At 40.4% G+C, this 21,626-nt stretch overlaps 1 protein-coding gene across 3 annotated transcripts in view; it reads right to left on the bottom strand.

Moving 5' to 3' along the window:
• The window catches only part of atp10d (ATPase phospholipid transporting 10D), a 47,647-nt gene that overhangs the window by 21,584 nt on the left and 4,437 nt on the right, over nucleotides 1-21,626 (bottom strand). For all 3 annotated transcript variants that reach the window (XR_003298555.1, XM_026353858.1, XM_026353857.1), the window contains 8 exons: nucleotides 11,709-12,079; nucleotides 10,650-10,844; nucleotides 5,045-5,249; nucleotides 3,121-3,206; nucleotides 2,620-2,726; nucleotides 1,213-1,344; nucleotides 866-978; nucleotides 255-507 (listed from right to left, as the gene is read on the bottom strand). Coding sequence is in view for 2 of the 3 variants with exons in the window: in XM_026353858.1 (XP_026209643.1) it covers nucleotides 255-507; nucleotides 866-978; nucleotides 1,213-1,344; nucleotides 2,620-2,726; nucleotides 3,121-3,206; nucleotides 5,045-5,249; nucleotides 10,650-10,844; nucleotides 11,709-11,995 (1,378 nt within the window). In the remaining variant the exon portion in view is untranslated. The remainder of the gene's footprint in view (nucleotides 1-254; nucleotides 508-865; nucleotides 979-1,212; nucleotides 1,345-2,619; nucleotides 2,727-3,120; nucleotides 3,207-5,044; nucleotides 5,250-10,649; nucleotides 10,845-11,708; nucleotides 12,080-21,626) is intronic.

Genomic DNA, 21,626 nt, shown 5'->3' with positions numbered 1-21,626 from the left:
TGTTTGTTGCTGTTACTGTACCAATTACAATGAGTCAATGGAATTAGATTCATATTAGCCAAAGCTTTGGAAAAATGTGTCTGTATTTTACACAAGTTTCCTCCTAGGTTTCACCGGGGCTCACAATTAGATTGTACTGCAATAAACCGGACCAGTGCTATGCATTAATAACCATATAAGAATTACAATCATTACACACAACCATTTACAACATGCACACACCTCAATTTATGGGGAGCCAAGTTTGCTCTTACCATTTTCCTCATGGGGATATTCAACCCCATAAATACTGCAACGGCGGAACACCATCTTATTCTCTGTCAGAGTTCCGGTCTTATCAGAAAACAGGTACTGGATCTGACCCAGGTCCTCAGTGATGTTGAGTGCCCGACACTGGATCCTAGAGTCCAACTGCTCATTGTATAGGGCTAAGTCGTTTTGAATGAAGTAAACCTGGCCCAGTTTCACAATCTCAACTGACACATACAGGGAAATTGGGATTAGCACCTGTCGAAGAGAAATTGATTACATCTTATAGTAAGTCATGCAAGCAGACGTAAATAGAAAATCCACTCTTGATCAAACACTATTTTGTTAAACCAAATAAAGGTCTGGTTATCTTGGTGTTTCACTACCTAGTCATAAAACACTGTATTCACAGAGAAGAGGACTAAGAAACGTCCTCTCGTTCATTTCAATGGCCCCTGTCAATTTTGGGTTGTGTGTTCATTGCTAAATAACTTTAGTCATCCTTGAATAGACATAGCATACATAGTGTAGATCTATAACTCCAGCTAATAGGACACCTCAATAAGAGAGCATAAATGCAACTTTTGGCCGAGGACTGACATGATTATCATTATACCTGCAGCACAATGATCATAGTCCAGAAGACATAGAATCCAGCTAGGGCAGGGGATGTCTCCCCGTCAACCTGAAAGATAGGGTCTTTGAGTTTCTTCAGCCAGAGGCCATGACCTGAAATCGACAAACAAGTGTAGCTCTGAGTAACTAAAAATCTATGTGGGACATATCTGAGTCTCTTAGCCTTTACAGCAATTACTGGCTGGTTTTCACTGTTCTTTTGGTGGATAGATCTGGTCTAATTGTCAATTAACTGTTCACCGTCTACTGTAGTCTATGATAATACCGCTGATCACCGCTGTGTTGTGAAGAGAAAGCTGAATGGTGTCAGGCAGTGGCAGTACACACCTATGGCAGCAGTCAGACACATGACGATGAGCAGAACCACACACCACAGAATGTCTGTGTTCAGACGCTTCTCCAGCTGACTGCGCTTATATCTTGGCCCACTGTTGTTCATCATGGCTTTAGTCTCATGACCTAAGTTACACAACAGAAGAAGAAGAGACCAGATTTCTTTTTGGTTAAAATCTAGTGCATTTGCCCATTTGGTTTAGTTTTGTTGTGGAATGTCAATCAAATTAGTGTTGTAACTAGTATTGCAAGTATTGCATCAGGATATGGAAGCAAACAATGATTTCTACAAATATCTGAACATAGATGGTTGGAAAAAAAAAACAGTTCAATATGAAAATTCTACATTAAATCTTTATAGGGGTATTTAGACTCCCAGGGTGATTGGGTCATCTCCCGGTTCCTCCTGGCTACATGCTGAGGTGTCCTTGGACACAACACTGAAACCCCCACAGTAGCACTGTCATCTACTGCAGCAAACAAATTACCACAAGGGGATCAATAAAGTATGCCATTATCATTATTATTACTTTTATCATAGCAGAAGCCTATCAAAGTCATTAAGCGAAACTACAATGTGCACTTACAGCCAGTACTGTTTATTGATTATATTCATGTGCAATCTGAATAAGGAAGTAATATTTAAAACACTGGCCAACATGTCATCTTTTGACCCAATGTAAGGACTCAACTTAGAGGGCTTTTTTGTACACAATGTTATTTCAGCTTTATTTTGGTCAACTGGCCAATGTCTCAATTGTTGTGTTTCTAAACCCCTGCTTAATCAAACCTACAGATTTGTGTTGAAGCCTTTTACTGATATTGACATCTTAGCCTAGTCATCCAGTTTCTTCTGATACTGGTTCATATTCACTTCCTTTTTGGTAAAAGTATGTTGAAACCTGGGTGTCTTCAGACTTAATGCAAAGCAAACAGTCAGTCAAGATGCATGTGTTCATTAAAGAGAGGCAAGACATATCCACACAAATTCACTCCAGTTCATCAAGATACAGAAAGAATAGGAAAATTAGAGATTGAAAGAACATAACAGAAACACCTATAGTTCCTATTAAGTTTAGGTTTCTTCTGTACAGTTTGCGATGATGACAGCACAAACATTCCTGGAGGACAAACAATCTGTCTTCCAGAACCAAAATCCAGACCATGAACGCACAGCCAGTTTCTGTCCAGAACTGTTCCTGCTTAGGCTAGGGATATACTTGCCGTTTGACGACACATATATGTAGGTAACAACGTCTTCTATGTCACTGTTTACCTGGTTTCTTGTGTACTTTGTGTTGACTTAAGAATTTAAAAGGTTTTTTCATGTTACCAAATTGACACCGGCTATGTATGGGTGCCATATTGCTTAGTCATATGTTAGTAATGCCAGGCTCTTACCAGAATAGACCACAATGCCCACCACTGCCTCAGTGTTGCGAATAGTGCAGCTCCTCAGCAAAAGGTTGCTGTTGTGAAGGCCAACACGAACCCCACTGGAGTGCTCCCTGTGGAATATATGCACAACAGGATAGAGGGGAAGCACATGAACCAGTTTCCACCATTTACAGCTATATTTAGACACAATAAAAAGTGTGTTTCAGACAGTATTATGTTAACAAAGGGTTAAAGCCCACATTATCTTGTAAATCTTTTCATGTAGAAGCTATAGCTCTCCATTTTTTTAAATTTGTATTTAAAATTTTATGTGGATTTTTTCATAAGAGGATTAATAAAATATCTATCATTAGCATTATTATGTACTGAAGCACAGAGCATTAAGAATGCGTGTGTGTGGGAATGGGTGAATGACACAGTTTAAAAGTGCTTTAAGTGCCAGTTAGGTAGAAAAGTGCAAACTATTTCACATTAACATGTACCATCTATCAATCTGAAACTCACATGTAGCCTCTAAACCTGTTGAGGTCATTGTTGGGGTTCTCACACTCAATCCGACTGTGAAAGCTCTCGGGGGTGAACTCCACTCCCTGTAAAATAAGCATACATATACAAATTAATTTAAACCTGGATGTAAATATACATTCAATCAGTATGGATTAGGTGATGGTTGAGGCCAAGTCACCTGAGCAGCACTGCATCATTCTCCTTTGTGGTCAAACAGGCCTTAAAAAACCTGGGGGTATGCATTGTGTATATACGAGACTGGATGCTAATTAACTTCCTTCTGCTTAATCCTGATAAGACAGAAGTACTAGTCATAGGACCATATGCAAGAAGAAGCAATATTTCAGATCACACTGTAACTCTAGATGGCCTTTCTGTTCTATCTAGTGCAACAGTAAAAGACCTTAGTGTGATTCTAGATTCCAGTCTTTCATTTGAAGCTCATGTAGATATTATCACCAGGACAGCTTTCTTTCACCTCAGAAATATTGCCAAGATAAGGAATATTTTGTCACTAAGCAATGCAGAAAATTATTCCATGTTTTCATCTCCTCTAGGTTAGACTACTGTAATGCCTTACTGTCTGGTTTTTCAACCAGGTGCAACAAACTTCAGTTAGTTCAAAATGTTGCAGTGAGAGTCCTCACTAGAACCAGAAGATACGAGCACATCAACCCTATCTTATTTACACTTTATTGGCTCCCTGTGAAATTTCGCATTGATTTTAAAATACTACTTTTGACATATAAAGCATTAAATGGTCTCACGCCATAGTATATGAGTGAACTGCTAGTGTCGTTTGATCCACTACGCCTACTTCGATCAAAGGATGCAGGCTGCTTGTCAGTACAATTCTCCTCTCATCTTCTCTCTCTTTCCTGCTTCCTGTCTCTCTGTCGAGCTACACGTCGTTTGTCCCTTTCCTTCTGGACCTGTCTGACTCGTCCTGGTGCGCCACTTCTAGTCGGAGAGCTCGTCGCTTGGATGCCCGGTGTGGTCTCTAGGGGATGCGTGTGGTGACTGGAGTTGGTTCCACGCTATCATGAAGACGGTCCTGGTCTCAGCGGACTTCGGCAGCTGTTTCTGAGGTCTCGACTTAACACTCACTAGTCCAGGACTGGAACTTCCTACAAGTCTACCAGAGCCTCCAATAGCTAACTGGACTCTATATTAAATTAAAGATATTAACTGTTATACTGAACTGCCTGCTGCCTAACACATAGCTATCACCCATATGAGGATGGGTACCCTGTTAAGTCTTTCCTTGTTTCTCTCAAGGTTTCTTCCTGTTGCCTTCTCAGGGATTTTTTTCCTTTCCACCGTCACCGTCAGCTTGCTCATCAGGGACAATCTGATTATTATGATTCATACACATTCACTGTTCATGTAAACTTCCATAGTTACTTTGCTTGTGTAAAACTGCTTTGTGACAATTGCAAAAAGCACTATACAAGTAAAATTGAATTGAATTGAATTGAATTGTGACCAATAAGTGAAAACCACTGCAAGATGTCATGGTATTTACATGTGTCTTGAATCTGAATAAAATGCCCACAGCATCACCAGAAAACCACCATCTTATATTCTCTATGCTTCATGTTGATAACATAATATATCTTCTCGGTGTCTCACAAAGACAACATAATCAAAAATGTCTCATTTGAACATACATATTTCTACTAGTGCAAAGTCTATTTACTGTGTTTTTTGGCCCAATTAATTACCTTTGTTTTATTGCTCTATTGTTGCTATTCATATCTCCCAAACATAGCAAACTGTATACAGTTAAAGCATGTACATTCAGCACTCTAAGCATTTAGTGCATCCTTGGGAGGCAGAAATTGCTGCTAATGAGGCATACATTTTCAAACTGCAACATACTGAGACAGACAGCTTACATATTATTCACATCATGTATTACCTGCAGAGGGAGATCTGAAACCACCTGTCTCTGTTTCAGATTGGTCTCTCCATCCAAGTTGGCAGTCTCAATGTAGCAAACTCCACGGGGGTCAGAGGAATACAGCAGCAGCATGTCAGCAGGAATGATTTCATTACAGGACAGACGGACAAAATCTCCAACTCGCACATCCTTCCAGCACTGGTCAACGTAGGCTTTCTTCTTGCTATGGGGCAATACGAGGACAGACAGAAGACACTGAAAATTAAAACATGTCAGTTAGATCAGTGTCTTCTGAAAAAAGCGCACATAATGAGGTTACAGCCTAAATGACCATTGTTCATGTTAATCATGCACACAAAGGTTAGTTGGGCAGTTTCACAGGTTTCTGTGCTTGGACAATTTTATATGTCCTACTTAGGTAATATTAATAATTAATAAACACTAAATACAATTCCATAGGCTCCGTGTTTAAAGTTATCTAGAAGATAACTTTAAACCATTGTCTTCACATACAAAGCACTTAATAATGAAGGTCATATCCTTATAGTACCATATTATTTCAGCAGAACACTTTAATCTCAGAGTGCTGGTCTACTTGTGGTTCCTGTTTTAAAACTTTCATTTTTGTTCAAACTTATATTTAGAGTTTTCCTCTCCACTGTCGGCTAGAACTTGCTCAGTCCAAATACAGTAGTTAAGGTCATAAACCTTACACTGTAAAGTGCCTTGACCTTTGTTCTGATTTGGTGCTGTACAAATCGATTACGCTCAGCATGACACACTGTAGAAGCCCTTTCATTTTAAGCAGATTTTATGAAGGGGAAAATGCCTGTATTTCCCAACACAGTCTGCATTCTAAAAGCTGAGAGGAAAAATAACACCCCTTTGATAAACAGGTATTGTTCACATGTGGTGTACATATGATCAGTAGTTAATTATTACATTTATGGTCCAACACTCTTTTCAGGCAATGACAGCTTGCCAGAGAAACTACTGTAACTGTAACTGTACAGTTATGGTATCTGTAACATGGTATAATGTTAGGTCAGGAGGTTTTCCATAAGAATTTTAAACTGCTAGAAAATAATTTTAAAATACCACCATTAATGTATTAATTGAAAGAGTGAAGAAAACAAATTTTCACTTCCACTGACAACCTCTTTAGTGCAACTATAGCCTCTAGGTTAAGATCAAAATTAAAAATTTGGGAGTTCATAGGGTTAGGGTTAGGGTTAGGGTTAGGGTTATGTATGTTTCTGTTTAGCTGGCAATATGTTTTGCCAGCTAAACAGAATGTTTTCTGTTTAGCTGGCAGAATGTTTTCTGTTTAGCTGGCAAGGGTCTCTAGTGTCTGAATTATGACTCTTGCAGAAGCAATATTGAAATAACAAAAAATGAGAATATAAATGGCCACAAGAGCAACATTCCACATACCTGTTATAAACATGGCAAAGATGCGCATTGATCAAATAATCAGATTTAAACCTGCTATAGTCTTCCCAGATATCTTTGACAGCCGTCAAAGACAGTATTAGTATAATAGGAGTCAAAGCAATCTCTGGCTGAAAGGCCTCCACCACAGGAACAAAGTTAAGAGCAGCAAGGACAATGAAGTAGATGTTGGCAAAGCGATGAAGCTGCTCAAACAGATTCTTGGGCAGGAAGGAAAGCAGAGAATACTTTGTGGTCCGTATCTTGTTGCTTTTATATAAGTTCAGTAGCTGATTTAGTTCCTTATTCTCTGTGAAGGAAGGTACCACGGTCCTCTTCTGCCGCAGGTGCTCCTTGGTAGAGTGAAGATGGGACGAACATTCCAAGCTATGCATGAGTTCACCGCTTCTAATGGTTTATGTCTCCACATAGAAGCCTTAACTACCAGCAATTCTTCCCTAGTTGTAATTTGGACTGGATTTCTGTGTGTGTTCATGCTGTCCTCTTCAACTAGGAAGACCTTTCCTCTGTCCTTCCAAAGAAAACCGTGTCAGGCAGTGTGGGAATGGGAGAGATTAGTGGATAGTTAACTACCTTTGTGACATAATTCACTGACACACCTCTAATGGGCATTCAGGGTAGGTTTTATAACTGCTTCGTGAGACAGATTGTGTAATCAGATACTGGAGAAAAAAGGTTCCTAGGATAGCAGCAGGGATTGTGTCATTGGGTTTATGATGATCGTTCAAGATAATAGTGGTGGACCAATTCATATTAGTGAAAATATACAAGGTATATACTAGTTAATGCACTAATAAATGGCTTTGCTAAATGCCTTTTGGAGGAAGAATATAGCTGGATTACTGACAGCATTATTACAAGCAATTTTTAATTTCTTTTTCAGTTAGAAATAACTATATTTCTATTCATATATCCATTGCCTAGTCCACTTAAGGGTTGAGAGAGTGCTGGAGCACTCAGCTTGGACTGGGTAAGATGTTGGGCAGTTTACTAGCCTAACACAGGGCTGACATTCTAGAGACAGACAACTAATCACTCAACTAAAACTAACTCAACTAATCACTCACACAGTCCCAGAAATATTTATTTATGAAACAAGGAGAAACTAATCATTTAATCAAACTTTAAGCACATTTAAAAAGGCCTAAAGGCCTACATGTCCTCCAATTTCCTTCTCCTAAATTCAGACAAGGCAAAGCTTATTTTATTTGGTCCTAAAAATCTCAAAGACATTATGTCTATGTTTGTTTGTATCTTTGACCAGAATATCTCCTTTACTTCATACATAAAATAAATATCTAGAACTGCTCTCTCCCACCTCAGGAATATTAGTAAAATTAGGAGTATCCTGTGTCAAAGTTATGCTGAAAAACTAGTCCATGCATTTGTTACTTCTAGACTAGACTATTGTAATTCACTACTAATAGGTTGTCCCATAAACTCCCTAAAAAGCCTCCAGTTATTCCAAAATGCTGCAGCCAGAGTTCTGACTGGAATTAGCAAGAGATTATATTTGTCCTACATCAACGTCTCTCCACTGGTTCCCAGTAAAATCCACAACAGGTCTACTTGTGGTTCTTAAGTTTCTAATTGTAGTATGGGAGGCAAAGCCTTTAGCTATCAAGCTCCTCTCCTGTGGAACTAGTTCCCATTTCAGGTTCGGGAAGCAGACACCCTCCCTACATGTACTTTTCTGCAGGTATTCCCGGCCTTGGGAACTTTACTAGGACATTCGAAAGCAGCACTACAACAACCAACAAGTAGATATACAGTTTCTCCCCTTTTTTATTGCAGTACCTCCCAAGGTCTATCAGGTTGAATGTGGAGAGTCAGTGCACCTCCATTTTCAGATCTGTCCAGAGATGTTCAATCAGGGTCAAGTCTAGGGCATGGCTGAGCCACTCAAGGACATTCACAGAGTTGTACTGTAGTCCTTTGTTATCTTGGCTGTGTACTTAGGGTTGTTGTCCTGTTGAAAGATGTACCATCACCCCAATCTGGGGTCCAAAGCGCTCTGGAACAAGTTTTAATTAAGCATGTCTCTGTACAGTGTGGCATTCATCTTTCCCTCAATCCTGACTAGTCTCCAAGTTCCTAACCCTAACCCATCCACCACAATGTTTCACTGTAGGGACTGTATTGGCCAGGTAGATTGTATTGTAAGCGGTGCTGGATTTCTCCAGAGATGACGCTTGGCATTTAGGCCAAAGAGTTCAATTTTATTTCATCAGACCAGAGAATTTTGTTTGTTTTGTTTCTGAGAGTCCTTCAGGTGCCTTTTGGCAAACTTTTTTTGTTCCCTTCCACAGATCTGTGCCTCAATACAATCCTGTCTCAGAGGTCTACAGACAATTCCTTGGACCTTGACATATACTGTTAACTGTGACACCCTATGTAGACAGGTGTATGAATTTCCAAATTATGTCCAATCAACTGAATTTCCCACAGGTGGACTCCAAAGAAGTTGTAGAAACATTTCAAGGATCATAAGTGGAAACAGGATGTACAAGAGATGAATTTGGAGTGTAGTGGTAAAGGCTGTCAATACTTATTTACATGTTTTTTAAATTTATTTTAATTTACAAATTGCCCACATAACAAAAAAAAAAAGTTAATTCAATACTTTCTGGAAGCACTGTAATAGCACAGCAACATTGATCCTTGAGATGCTTGGCTATAAAATAAACATTAACCACAAGTAGCAGTATCTTACATGGAGAAGAAAGTTCATTGTGAAGACTAAAATAGAACAGAGATAAGTTAGAGATAAGTTACCGGAATTGAACTTCATTTTCTCCACTTCCATCTAAACTATACTTTCAGTGGCAGGGTAATTAATTTTATTAATATATAATGATTTTTATTAGAACTTAATTCTGCAAAAAAGTACTGTATTTTCCGCGCTATAAGGCGCTCCGGAGTATAATAAATAAATGCAATGTACGGTACATTAACATGTTACAGATACATTCTGAGACATTTAAAAAACAATGTAATTAAGTTACTTAGTACAATAATCTTTAACAAACCTTTAGTTAATGATTACCAAATAATCTGTTCATGTTGCATTAATGACTTGCAATATTTTTAAATATTGCTTTGTTTTTATGTGAATATAACTTTATAATTTATAGTTAGAGCTAAAAACATAACCCAACAACATGGCTTTTACAAGTGCTACATTGAATTAAAGAGTTATCAAGAAATTGTGTCCTTAGATGGCTAATATCTAGAGTGGTATACAAAGAAATTGGTAGTGTCATTATTATAATGAATGTACTTTGAAATATTTTGTACATGTAGTAGGCCAGCCTGTGATGTTGTTGCTGATACGCTGATATGGATACGTGTGAATGTTTAAATGAACTGACCAGGAGAGAACCTGTTGCTTTGAGTGTGTACTATCTGTGCCCCTTGCTGCTCTGTTATAGAACAAACAACGAAAATTAAAATTAATTACTTAATTGTTTAATTGGTTAATTAATTCCAAACATTTATAAATATTTTGTTGATAATTTGAAAATTTGTTGAAAGGTAATTAAATTGCATAATCCAGCAGCCTGAGCAGGAAGAAGGAGCCCACAGACCTGTGAGTGTCAAACCTATCCAGGATAAAATAACAAAAATCCAAGAGTACATCTTGAAGATGGCCCCAACTGATGGCATACTTTGTGAATATTTCAGACAGCAGAAACCCAAAAATGAAGCGATGGAAGTCACAGTGATATTCCACCTCAGACCCATGGATGAGGATGAGCATGTGCACAGGCTTTAGACCTTCTGTAGAACATAAACAGTTTATTGGTCTTATTGATGTTCAACTCCAGGTGGTGGTCTTTGCAAAAGCTTGCCAGTGTTGAGTGTTGTCTGTGATCTGGTCTACCATCACAGTGTCATCGGCTAACTTGATGGTGCTAGTGTCATGTAAAGCTTTGTTTCTCACAAAACTAAGTTTCACTCTCCACTTCCTACATTACTAACATTGCTGCTATATTCTATCTTCAAATAGACTACAGTCTATTTCATGTTAGTTTTCACACAAAATCATCATGAACAATGATTTTGGTGTTCTTTTATATATAGATTATAGTGACAGTACATCAAAAAGTGGCTTTCCAAGTTGGAAACCTAGCTAAAAAATGTAACATTTGAAATGTATAGGTTCACTCACCCACAGAAAACTTGCACTATGTTGTTGTTGATCTTCTTGTCAAATAAGTACCGTCTGTAATCTTCTAGGGCATCTTTGATGGCAATAACTATAAGAACAACTAACAAAGGAATCATGGTAATTTCCTTCTGGAAGGCCTCAACAACTGGCACCCAGTTCAGTAATACCAGGAACAAGAAATAAAGGTTGGCAGCCCTGCAAAGAAAAGACCAAAGCAACTATTTATTAATATACAGAAACAACATATTGCATAAATTGATCAGGTACAACCAAGTTCTACCATTTCTAGCATTTCCATTACTACCAGACCAGCATGAATCTCCTTTGTGTTTGTGAGCCAATTGGTGATTTCTACCTATTTCACAGAGTAAAGACAAGATTCTTTACAGGATCATAATATATCCATGTGCACAATAAGATTTATATATTGTCTTTATTTGTTTAAGGTTTGCTGGAATCAGATTTTAAAACCAGTCAGAAGTAATGATTCTGGCACCATTTTGAAAACAGACAGAATCAGCTTGAATTTTAGAGAGCAATTCAAAGACTAATCCAGATTATTCAGCCTCCAGAGACTCCTTGTGGCTAAACACTGATTTAGTTACAGACTCTTCCTACAGGTTTTGCTGTTCTTAGAGCTTGACAAACCCATTCCGTTGACAATAAACATCTTCACCCTTTCTGTATGTCTGATTTGGTTGTTTAGCTGTACTGCTGATGTGTTATTTATTATATAATTCTGTTTTGAATAGATACATTCTAAATGAAGAACATACAGGTTATCCAGAAAGTATTCACAGTTCTTAACTTTTTCCACATTTCCATGTGAGTTTTTGTTTATTTTTTAAATTTTTAATACATTTTTAAGATTTCAAACAAACTTCAATGACTTTGGCATTTTTTTAATTTTAAAGAAAATAATGAATTTAATCAATTTAAGAATAAGGCTTCAACATAACAAAATGTGGAAAAAGTTAAGCACTGTGAATACTTTCTGGATGCACTGTAAATGATCATTTAGATTAGGTTTGCTTGTTATTGCTTATGCAAAAATCTAACCTGTGGAACTGCTCAAACAGATTCATGGGGATGAAAGTCCACAAGTTGTATTTGGTAGTGCGGATGCCATTGCCCTTATAGTTCTTGGAGACACCTTCATACTCCTGCTGGTGGGGCCCATGGCAGGCAAACACTGTTCTCCGCTTTCCACTCACTCTATGTAGAGAGTAATGGGTATCCTGGGAGCTTTTGTTGGGCACACCATTGGGAGCAGAGTACCAGCCTCGCCCTGAGTCTCTCATTAGAAGCTGCCGACAGCGATGCTGCACCCAGTGGAACCGCTCCATCTACACAATAGGATGTACCTGGGCTGTGAGAGCAGCTTGGTCTCTGCTTTGTGCTCCACACTGGATTATCACAATGTCCCCATCCTAAAGAGAGAAAACCACAAATAAAAAGTCTCAACCTGGATTTAACTAAGCAAATAGCCTCCCACTGGATAGTTGCTGCATGGATAACTATGTTTCAATTAGCAATAAGTTATTAAACCCCAACGAATGCCGTGCTTAGCTTCTCCTTTCTTAAACAACCATGTTGGAAGAAACATGCTGCGGTCCTGGAAAAGATGCTAATCTGTTTCAGAAGAGTGAAATTCTTGGCATGCATCAAGCAAAGAAAACATCCAAGTAGATTGCTGAAACTACTAAAGTTAGGCTAGTAAGGCTGATTCAAGATCTTAGGGCTATAAATGGAGCAGTTCACCATCTGGCTCCAACAGTGCCAAATGTAACCACACTGATGTGTCAGATGCCAGGGAATGCCTGTTGGTTTTCTGTTACTGATTTGGTAAATGCATATTTTAGTATTCCTGTTCATCCTGATACACAATTCTGGTTTGCTTTCATGTTCAATGGTAAACGCTATAATTGGACATGGCTGGCCCAGGGATTTCCCTCCAGTCCCACCTTATTTGCAATGACTAAAAATCTCTCACACAGGGAGCCACCATGTAACCATTGAGTCACCATTGATTAGTTATGTGAATCATCTCTTAATCTGTTCAACAACAAAGCAAATGCAAACTGACACCGTGTATTTACTTTGTTTTCTGGCAGAAAATGGCCACAAGGTTTTGGAAGTCAAATTACAATTTGTCTTGCAATCTGTGCACTATCTTGGCCATACTATAACTCTGGAGGGTCGCAAATTGGGTACTGAACGCATCCAGCCAACTTTAGATGTGCCAAAACCAAAAAATAAAAAAACAAATGACGTCCTTTTTAGGTCTAGTAGGCTATTGTCCATGGATTCAAAATTATGTGGAGATCTCCCAACATGACATCACACATAGGGGAAAACATTTGGCCATGACTGACATTCTCACTTGGACTGCAGAAGCAGAGACTGCTTTTATTGACTTGAAACAGGCTCTTGCAAGCACACCATGCTTAGGACTTCAAGACCACACAAAACCATTTAATGCTTTTGTATTTGAAAATGATGGATTCATGTCAGCTGTCCTTACGCAGCTCCATGGTGACAAACAGAGACCTGTGGGTTACTATTCAAAACACCTTTCAACTACAGAGAGAGGTATGGTTGCACGTTTGAGAGCTGTAGCAGCTGCTACTGAAGCTGTCTTGGCTACACTGACATTGTTGCTATGTGCCCTGTCATAGTTTATGTTCCACTTGCAGTTCACTCCCTCATTTCACAAGCAAAAATGGCTCCAGCTAGCCTTTTGCTTTGGCAGAACATCTTACTAACCATGTCTCATGTCACTCTAAAAAAGGGCACGGTTCTTAATCCTTCAACTTTACTCCCTACAACTGAAGGTGGAGAATATTCAGTTTATTTGTATAGCGCCAATTCACAACAGAAGTTATCTCAAGGCACTTTACAGTGCAAGGTTTAAGACCTTACAGAAAATATTTATACAAAAAATTATAGAGAAAACCCAACAATCCCATTTGAGCAAGCTTTAGGCAACAGTGGAGAGGAAAAAGTCCCTTTAGAGGAAGAAACCTCCAGCAGAACCAGGCTCATAGTGGGCCTCGACAGGTTGGGATGAGTGGAGAGAGAAGAGAGAAAAGAACAGCAGGCAATAAGACAACAACAAACAGCAAGAACATTGGGCAGGTCAACTGGATTCTGGAGATGTACAGCTCCAGGCCGAGGATACCTGCAGAAAAGTACAGGAAGAGGGAGACAGAGAGGAGGAAAACACAACTACAGGACAGAGAAGACACAAAGTTAATGACATGCAATGGTGGCATTTGCATTGATACAGGAGAAAGGAGAGAGGAGAGGAGCTCAGTTTATCAGTAGAGGTCCCCCAGCAGATTAAGCTATATCAGCATAACTAAGAGATGCTTCAGAGTCACCTGATCCATCTCTAACTATAAGCTTTATTAAAAAGTTTTAAGTCCAGTCTTAAATGTGGAGAGGGTGTCTGCCTCCCGAACCTGAACTGGGAGCTGGTTCCACAGAAGAGGGGCTTGGTAGCTAAAGGCTCTGCCTCCCATTCTACATTTGGAAACTCTAGGAACCACAAGTAAACCTGCAGTCTGAGAATGTAGAGTTCTGCTTGGAAGATATGGAACTATGAGTTCATTAAGATAAGATGGAGCCTGATTATTAAGGGATTTAAGAGTGAGGAGAAGAATTTTAAATTCAATTCTGGATTTTACAGGGAGCCAATGGAGAGAAGCTAACGTAGGAGAAATATGATCTCTCTTGCTAATTCCAGTCAGAACTCTGGCTGCAGCATTTTGGATTAACTGGAGGCTTTTTAATGAGCTATTGGGACATCCTATTAATAAGGAATTACAATAGTTTAGTCTGGAAGTAATAAATGCATGGACTAGTTTTTCAGCATCACCCTGGGATAGGATGCTCCTAATTTTAGCAACGAGAACCATGCTCGTGTTCGGAAGTTGTAGAAATTACATCAACTCCACGTGATAAGCTGTTTGATACACCTTTGTGTAATTCTGACTGTTTGTAGATAGATCTGCAATGAGGAATCCTTCAGATGGTTCACCTTATGTTGCTTATGCTATCTGTAGTGACCATGATCTACTTGAAAGTGCCAGATTGCCTGTTCATTTGTCTGCTTAAGCAGCGGAATTGTTTGCTCTTTGCTCTTTATTTTACATCTGGCAACAAGTAATTTAACCCTAACTGATACAGCAAGTAGCTTTGCATTTCTTTAACAACCAGAGACATCCTGTGGATGTGGAAAAGATGTTAATCTGTTTCAGAAGGGTCAAATTATTAGCATGCATCAAGAAAAGAAAACATCTAAGAAGATTGCTGAAACTATTAAAATTGGGTTAAGAACTGTCCAATGGAAGGTCATGTGGTCCAATGAGTCCAGATTTACCCTGTTCAAGAGTGATGGGCGCATGGATTGGCCACCACAGAGTCCAGACCTTAACCCCATTGAGAATGTTTGGCACATGGTGGAGAAGACTTTGCGCAGCGGCCCAACTCATCAATATAAGATCTTGAAATGATGCCATGGCGAATGCATGCCGTAATCAAAGTTAAAGGCAGTCCAACAAAATATTAGAGTGTGTTACTTGGACGTGTTAATTAAATTATTTTCTGTGAGGGGGAAAAAAAAAAAAGATCCCCTGCTGATTTTGTACATTTGCCCAGTCTATAATTTTAATGGTAATGTTATTTTAACAGAGAGACAGAATAACAAAATAATCCAGAAAACCACATACTATATATTTATTTTATGTTTGATATAAAAGAGATATTCTGGTCAAAGATAACTCTGAGACTCCTCAAAGGATTACTTGAGGCCAATGCTATGTCATCTAGGGCAATAATATGATTAGACATCTCTGATGTTTTAAGGACCAAAAAAAATAACCTCTGTCTTGTCTGAATTCAGGAGTAGAGAGGACATCCAGGCCTTTATATCTTTAAGCATGCTTAAAAAACATTAAGGCCATACATAAAGTTCCATCTAGTAGCGAAATTTATTAAGTATTTCCTAATACTAATAATTTTTCAAAATCGGCCTAAACACAGAATCCTGTAGAAATCCGTAAATGACTGATAGATAAGATTTAAAACAACCTACAGCTGTTTCTTTAATCATTATTGACCTCAATAGAAGATGTTTCTGTATTATGATGCACTCTAAATGTTAAAAGGGGAAATACTCTGTGTAAGGGACCAAGTAGCCAGGCAAGAGGAAACACAGGTGGATTGCCAAAAAAAAAAAAGGGTTTATTTATCCAAAAATGTGAGGGAAAAATTACACAAAATATTTAAGAAATCTTAGGGCCCATAAAAGAGGTCAACAAAATAAACCACACTTAACAAAGTAGACTAGACAAACTGAACTTCAACTAAACAGACTAACAAAAACCAACTGACCTACCTACAGGAACACACGAGGGAACATATATAATGGCTGATCAGACCATTTGACACACACACAGGGGGTAACTGAATAAACTGAATATAATGGTTAAGGTGTATAAATCCAAACCAATACATGAGGTTACCCACAGTTCACTTGTGTGGCAGCCAGTGCGGCCATCACATTCCCCTCCCCTTCAGAATCTTCGCTGGGGAAGCGAGAAAGATAGTCTGCAGTGGCATTGCTCTTGCCGGGAATGTGCTTCACTGTGAACCGAAATGGCTGCAGAGCCAGGTACCACCGGGTAATCCGTCCATTGGTATATTTCATCCTCTCCAGCCATTGGAATGCCTTATGGTCGGTCTCCAGTGTAAACTCCCTCCCAAGGAGGTAATATTTGAAGGAATCCAGGGCCCACTTGATCGCCAAAGCTTCCTTCTCCACTGTTGAATAGCGAGCCTCCCTAGGGAGCAACTTGCGGCTGATGTAAGCAACAGGATGCTGATCTTCTGGTGGTCCCTGTAAAAGCACAGCTCCAATACCCCTTTCTGAGGCATCTGTTTGCAAAACAAAATCTTTCTCAAAATCTGGACTGTGTAGAACTGGGCTCTTACTCAGGGATTGCTGGATGTCCTGAAAAGCCGTTACTGCTTCTGCTGTCCACTGCACCTGGTTTGGGCAACGTGAGCCAGTCATATCAGTTAGCGGTGCAGCCCTGGCAGAGAAGTTTGGTATGAAGCGATGATGGAAACCTGCCATCACAAGGAAAGACCTGAGCTGCTTCCTAGTTTGAGGAAGAGGACATGATTTAATAGCATGGACTTTATGAACTTGTGGTTTAATCAACCCACCTCCAATGGTGAAACCAAGGTATTCAGTTTCTGTTCTAGCCAGAGTACATTTCGCTGGATTAACTGTCAGTCCTGCAGAATGTAAACGTTCCAGTACCACCTTCAGATGTCCCAGGTGCTCCTCCCAGGTGGTGCTGTAGACAACAATATCATCAAGATATGCACATGCAAATGCAGTTACGCCATTGAGTACTTGGTCCATCAGTCTCTGAAAAGTTGCTGGAGCCCCATGTAACCCAAATGGCAAAACTGAGAAATGGAAGAGCCCCCAGGGTGTTCGAAAAGCTGTCAGCTCTTGGGACTGGGCTGTTAGGGGTACTTGCCAGTATCCTTTGCAGAGATCAATAGTGGTCAAATATTTTGCTTTTCCCAAACATTCAATGAGATCATCAATCCGTGGTGTTGGCTATGAGTCAAACTTAGAAATAGAGTTAAGATACCTGAAATCAATACAAAATCGGATTGTTCCATCCTTCTTGGGCACTAAAACAATCGGATTACACCACTCACTTTTTGAAGGCTTAATAATCCCTAGTGAAAGCATAAGGTCCACCTCCTTTTTCAGTGACACCAGAAGACGCTCTGGTATCCGGTAACCCATGCGTCGTACAGCTGCATTGTCCTTTAACACAATCTCATGTTCCACAAGCTCTGTACGGCCGGGGTATTCTTGAAATATTTCTGGATTAAGCAACATTTTCACCTGAGCCTGCTGTTCTGATCTTCAGAAAGATGACTCACATCCAACTCTGAAGACTCTGATGAGGGCAGGTATTGATCATCCATTTCCTCCTCCTCTTTCACACCTTGGATCAACAACACCTCGACACCCTCCTTCACTCTTGGAATCCATTCTTTCAGAAGGTTCACATGAAGCACACGGCTGGATTGCTTACGCCCTGGAGTAGAAACTTTGTAAGTGGTAGGTCCAAGTTTCTTTTCTACCACAAAAGGCCCCTGCCACTTTGCCAGTAACTTACTGTCACTGGTAGGTAGCATAACCAGAACCTTTTGACCTGGTTCAAAGCTTCTCTGGCGGGCTGACTTGTCATACCAGGTTTTCTGGCATTTCTGGGCCTCCTTCATGTGTGCCTGGGCCAATTCGCTCATTTTCTGTAGTTTTTCTCTCATCTGAAGAACAAAAGAAATCACATTAACAGGCTCCACACTATCCTGGTCTCCTTCCCACGTCTCTCTAAGTAAGGTCAACGGTCCCCTTACCTCATGCCCATAGAGCAGTTCAAAAGGGGAGAAGCCAGTGGAGGCCTGAGGTACCTCCCTGTAGGCAAAGAGAACACAAGGAAGCCACTGATCCCAGTCAGATCCAGTCTCATTCACAAACTTACGGAGCATTTGTTTAAGAATCTGGTTGAAGCGCTCTGTCAGTCCATCTGTCTGTGGATGATAAGGAGTGGTCCGTACACTCACAATGCCCAGCAGCTTGTAAACCTGCTTCAGAAGTGTAGACATGAAGTTAGTACCTTGGTCTGTCAAGATCTCACGGGGAAAACCCACTCTTGAGAAGAACTGAACTAATGAGAATGCTACAGCTTTTGCTTTAACAGATTTTAGTGGGAACACTTCTGGGTATTTAGTAGCATAATCTGTGATAACCAGCATGTAACGATTTCCTGCTTTGCTTTTCTCCACTGGACCCACAATGTCCATCCCCAAGCGTTCAAACGGGGTACCAATAATTGGGAGAGGATACAATGGAGCTCTGGAAGGAACTCTAGCAAAAGTCTTCTGACACTGAGGGCAGCTCTTACAGAACTGGGCAACATCTCTATGCAAGCCTGGCCAGTAAAAATGGCGCCTAATTCGAGCAGTGGTTTTGTGTTTCCCCAGGTGGCCAGCCCAAGGAATAGAATGTCCCAAGTTAAGTATAATATCTCGGGCTTCTTGAGGGACCACTAGCTGCTTCGTCTGGCCCTGCTGATGATAAAGAATCCCATTCTGCAGAAAGTATTCCTCTTTGTTATCAGGCTCAGTCCCTAGCCCCGTCTCCCTTGCAGTCAATAAACAGGTGGACAAAGTCGGATCATTCTGCTGCATTTCAATTATATTGGTAGGTAACGGGAAGCCCAAAGGCATGTCTGGAGCAGTCTCAACCGATGAATCTACAGCAGTGCGTTTAAGTTTTTCTGTTCTCCTTTGGCTTCGTGACTTGCGAGACTTCCCGGGTTGCGTCTCCAGCTCAGCAGCGTAAAAAGGCAACGCACTAAGAGTTGGAGAATGCTCCTGCACATGCTTTGCTTGTGCTCTTGTAACCGCAACATTACAGTGGTATTCTGTGCCTAATAAATCCACAAGGACTGGCAGATCATGGCCTAAAACCACTGGAAAGGGCAAGTTATCAGCAACTCCCACATTCAGTAGATAGGCCTGCCCTTGCACTTCAATATAGAGATCAGCTGTAGGGTATGGCTTCTCATCACCATGTACACAACAAATTGGAATGGTCTCAAGAGTACAAATAACATTTGGTGGTACATACTGCCTGTGTACCAGAGTCTGAGTATTGCCTGTATCAATCAAGGCTCTGAGTTTATCTCCTTTGATCTTTACAGTTGTCATTTTCATAAACTGGTTACTCTTACATGCAACAAAACTCTGACGTGGAACAAAACACATTTGAGTGAGCTTGGTTGGATTCTTCGGACACAATGGTTTTGAATGTGGCCTTCCTGTCCACACAAATAACAGATTGGTGCTTTGCCAGAGAGTTTTGATGGTGCATTAGCCTGCTGATTCTCCTTTACAGGAGTCTTACCCGCTCCTGACATTGGCCTCTGCTGGTGATAAGTGGGTATAGGCCTGCGAGTGTCTTTAGAAGTCTTCCACGCGATGTTGCTCCATGGTTGGTTCCTTTTCCGGGCCGCCACAAACACTTCAGCCAAATTGGCTGCCTCCGCAGCTGACTTAGGACCATGTTCCTTAATCCAAACCTGAAGCTCAGGGCAAAGCATTCTCAAATATTGTTCCAGTATAATGAGTTCACCGATTTCTTGGAGTGTTTTACCTTTGGGTTGAATCCATTTCGCATACATCTCTTTCAGCCTCACATACAGCTCCTTAGGACTCTCGCTGGATCCAACATCTAGAGAGCGAAATCTCTGCCTATAACACTTTTTCACCTTATCATAATCCAGAGAGTCATCCACATCCATGTGGACGTAGGCACCTCTGGCCCTACCAGTGAGCAGTGGTATTAGGCGAAAGACCCAGTCCGCTTTTAACCACCGACATGCTGTCGCAATTCTTTCAAACGTAATCAGGAAGTGTTCAACATCATCACTTTCTGTTAATTTTTCTAATCTTGGATCAACAGAAAATCGAGACTGACCTGAGGCCGCATGGGGTTGGCAAACATTTTCTGGGGGAGGTGTGGCCTGGGCCTGTGAAGCATGGTCATCCACACTGGAAGTCTCCAAGGGATCCAGCACAGTTGGAGAGATTTCTGGAATGGGAGACGTGCGCACCTGCACCTCCATTTGCAAGAGCTGGAACTGATGCTGTAGTGTCTTAAGCCGATGCTCCTGTCGCATGGCTTCCTCCTTCAGCCGTAACTCACGGGCCTCCTGCTGCCCCATGAAGGCCTGGAGGATGCCAGCCAGGTCTTTCAGTGATGGCTCTCCAGCTCCTTCACCTTTAGTAGTAGAAGCCACTCAACAACCTTCAGTCTCCGTCTCATCTTCCTGATCCACGTGGTTTCCCTGTCCACTGTGTGGGTCTCTGTTCTCTGCTTGACTTCTTGTTCTTCCTCCACGCTGCATGGCTCACAACAAAGATTGTCGAGTCATGATGAGAAAAGAGGGAGAAAAGAGGGAAAAAAAAACACCTGTATCCTCAACCAGTTGATCCCACCGCTGCCACCATATGTAAGGGACCAAGTAGCCAGGCAAGAGGAAACACAGGTGGATTGCCAAAAAAAAGGGTTTATTTATCCAAAAATGTGAGGGAAAAATTACACAAAATATTTAAGAAATCTTAGGGCCCATAAAAGAGGTCAACAAAAAAAACCACACTTAACAAAGTAGACTATACAAACCTAACTTCAACTAAACAGACTAACAAAAACCAACTGACCTACCTACAGGAACACACGAGGGAACATATAATGGCTGATCAGACCATTTGACACACACACAGGGGGTAACTACAAACAACTAGTACTACCAAAAACCCCAAAACCCACTAACATAACAGTAAGTCTTTTCAGTTGTAAATAATTAAACAATCAAAAGCAACTCCCTCAAAGGACTAATATTAACATAGACCAACATAGTATACAACATGCCAACCTAAATCCCCCTCACAGGTGGTAGGCTATGGTTCAGTCCAATGAGCCATCTTCCTGTATAAAACAGGTCTGTATTCAGGGCCGCGTCCTTTGCCCTCGGCCTGAGAAGATGACCAGCAGCAGCAGCAGCAACTACAGCAGCAACTACAGCAGCAACAGCAGCAACTAGCAGCAACTAGCAGCAACTAGCCTTGGCCACCTCTGCACTGGTAACTCAAAATAACACAAATCAACACAGGCAAGAATTATCAAACATAGGATGACAGTACAGAAGATAACTAAATGTGCGCGCTACAAATAGAAACTAATGTACTAGCAAACAAACTAAATAAACTATATTAAATAAACTTTGACTGTTGTCTTGCTTTACATTCTACAGGTATAAACTTAATCTTTCTAAATGTATAAACTGAATATAATGGTTAAGGTGTATAAATCCA

The sequence above is a fragment of the Anabas testudineus genome, chromosome 12, assembly GCF_900324465.2.
Source record: "Anabas testudineus chromosome 12, fAnaTes1.2, whole genome shotgun sequence".
In the NCBI taxonomy this organism is placed as follows: Eukaryota; Metazoa; Chordata; class Actinopteri; order Anabantiformes; family Anabantidae; genus Anabas; species Anabas testudineus.
This window is presented reverse-complemented; position numbering and strand designations above follow the sequence as displayed.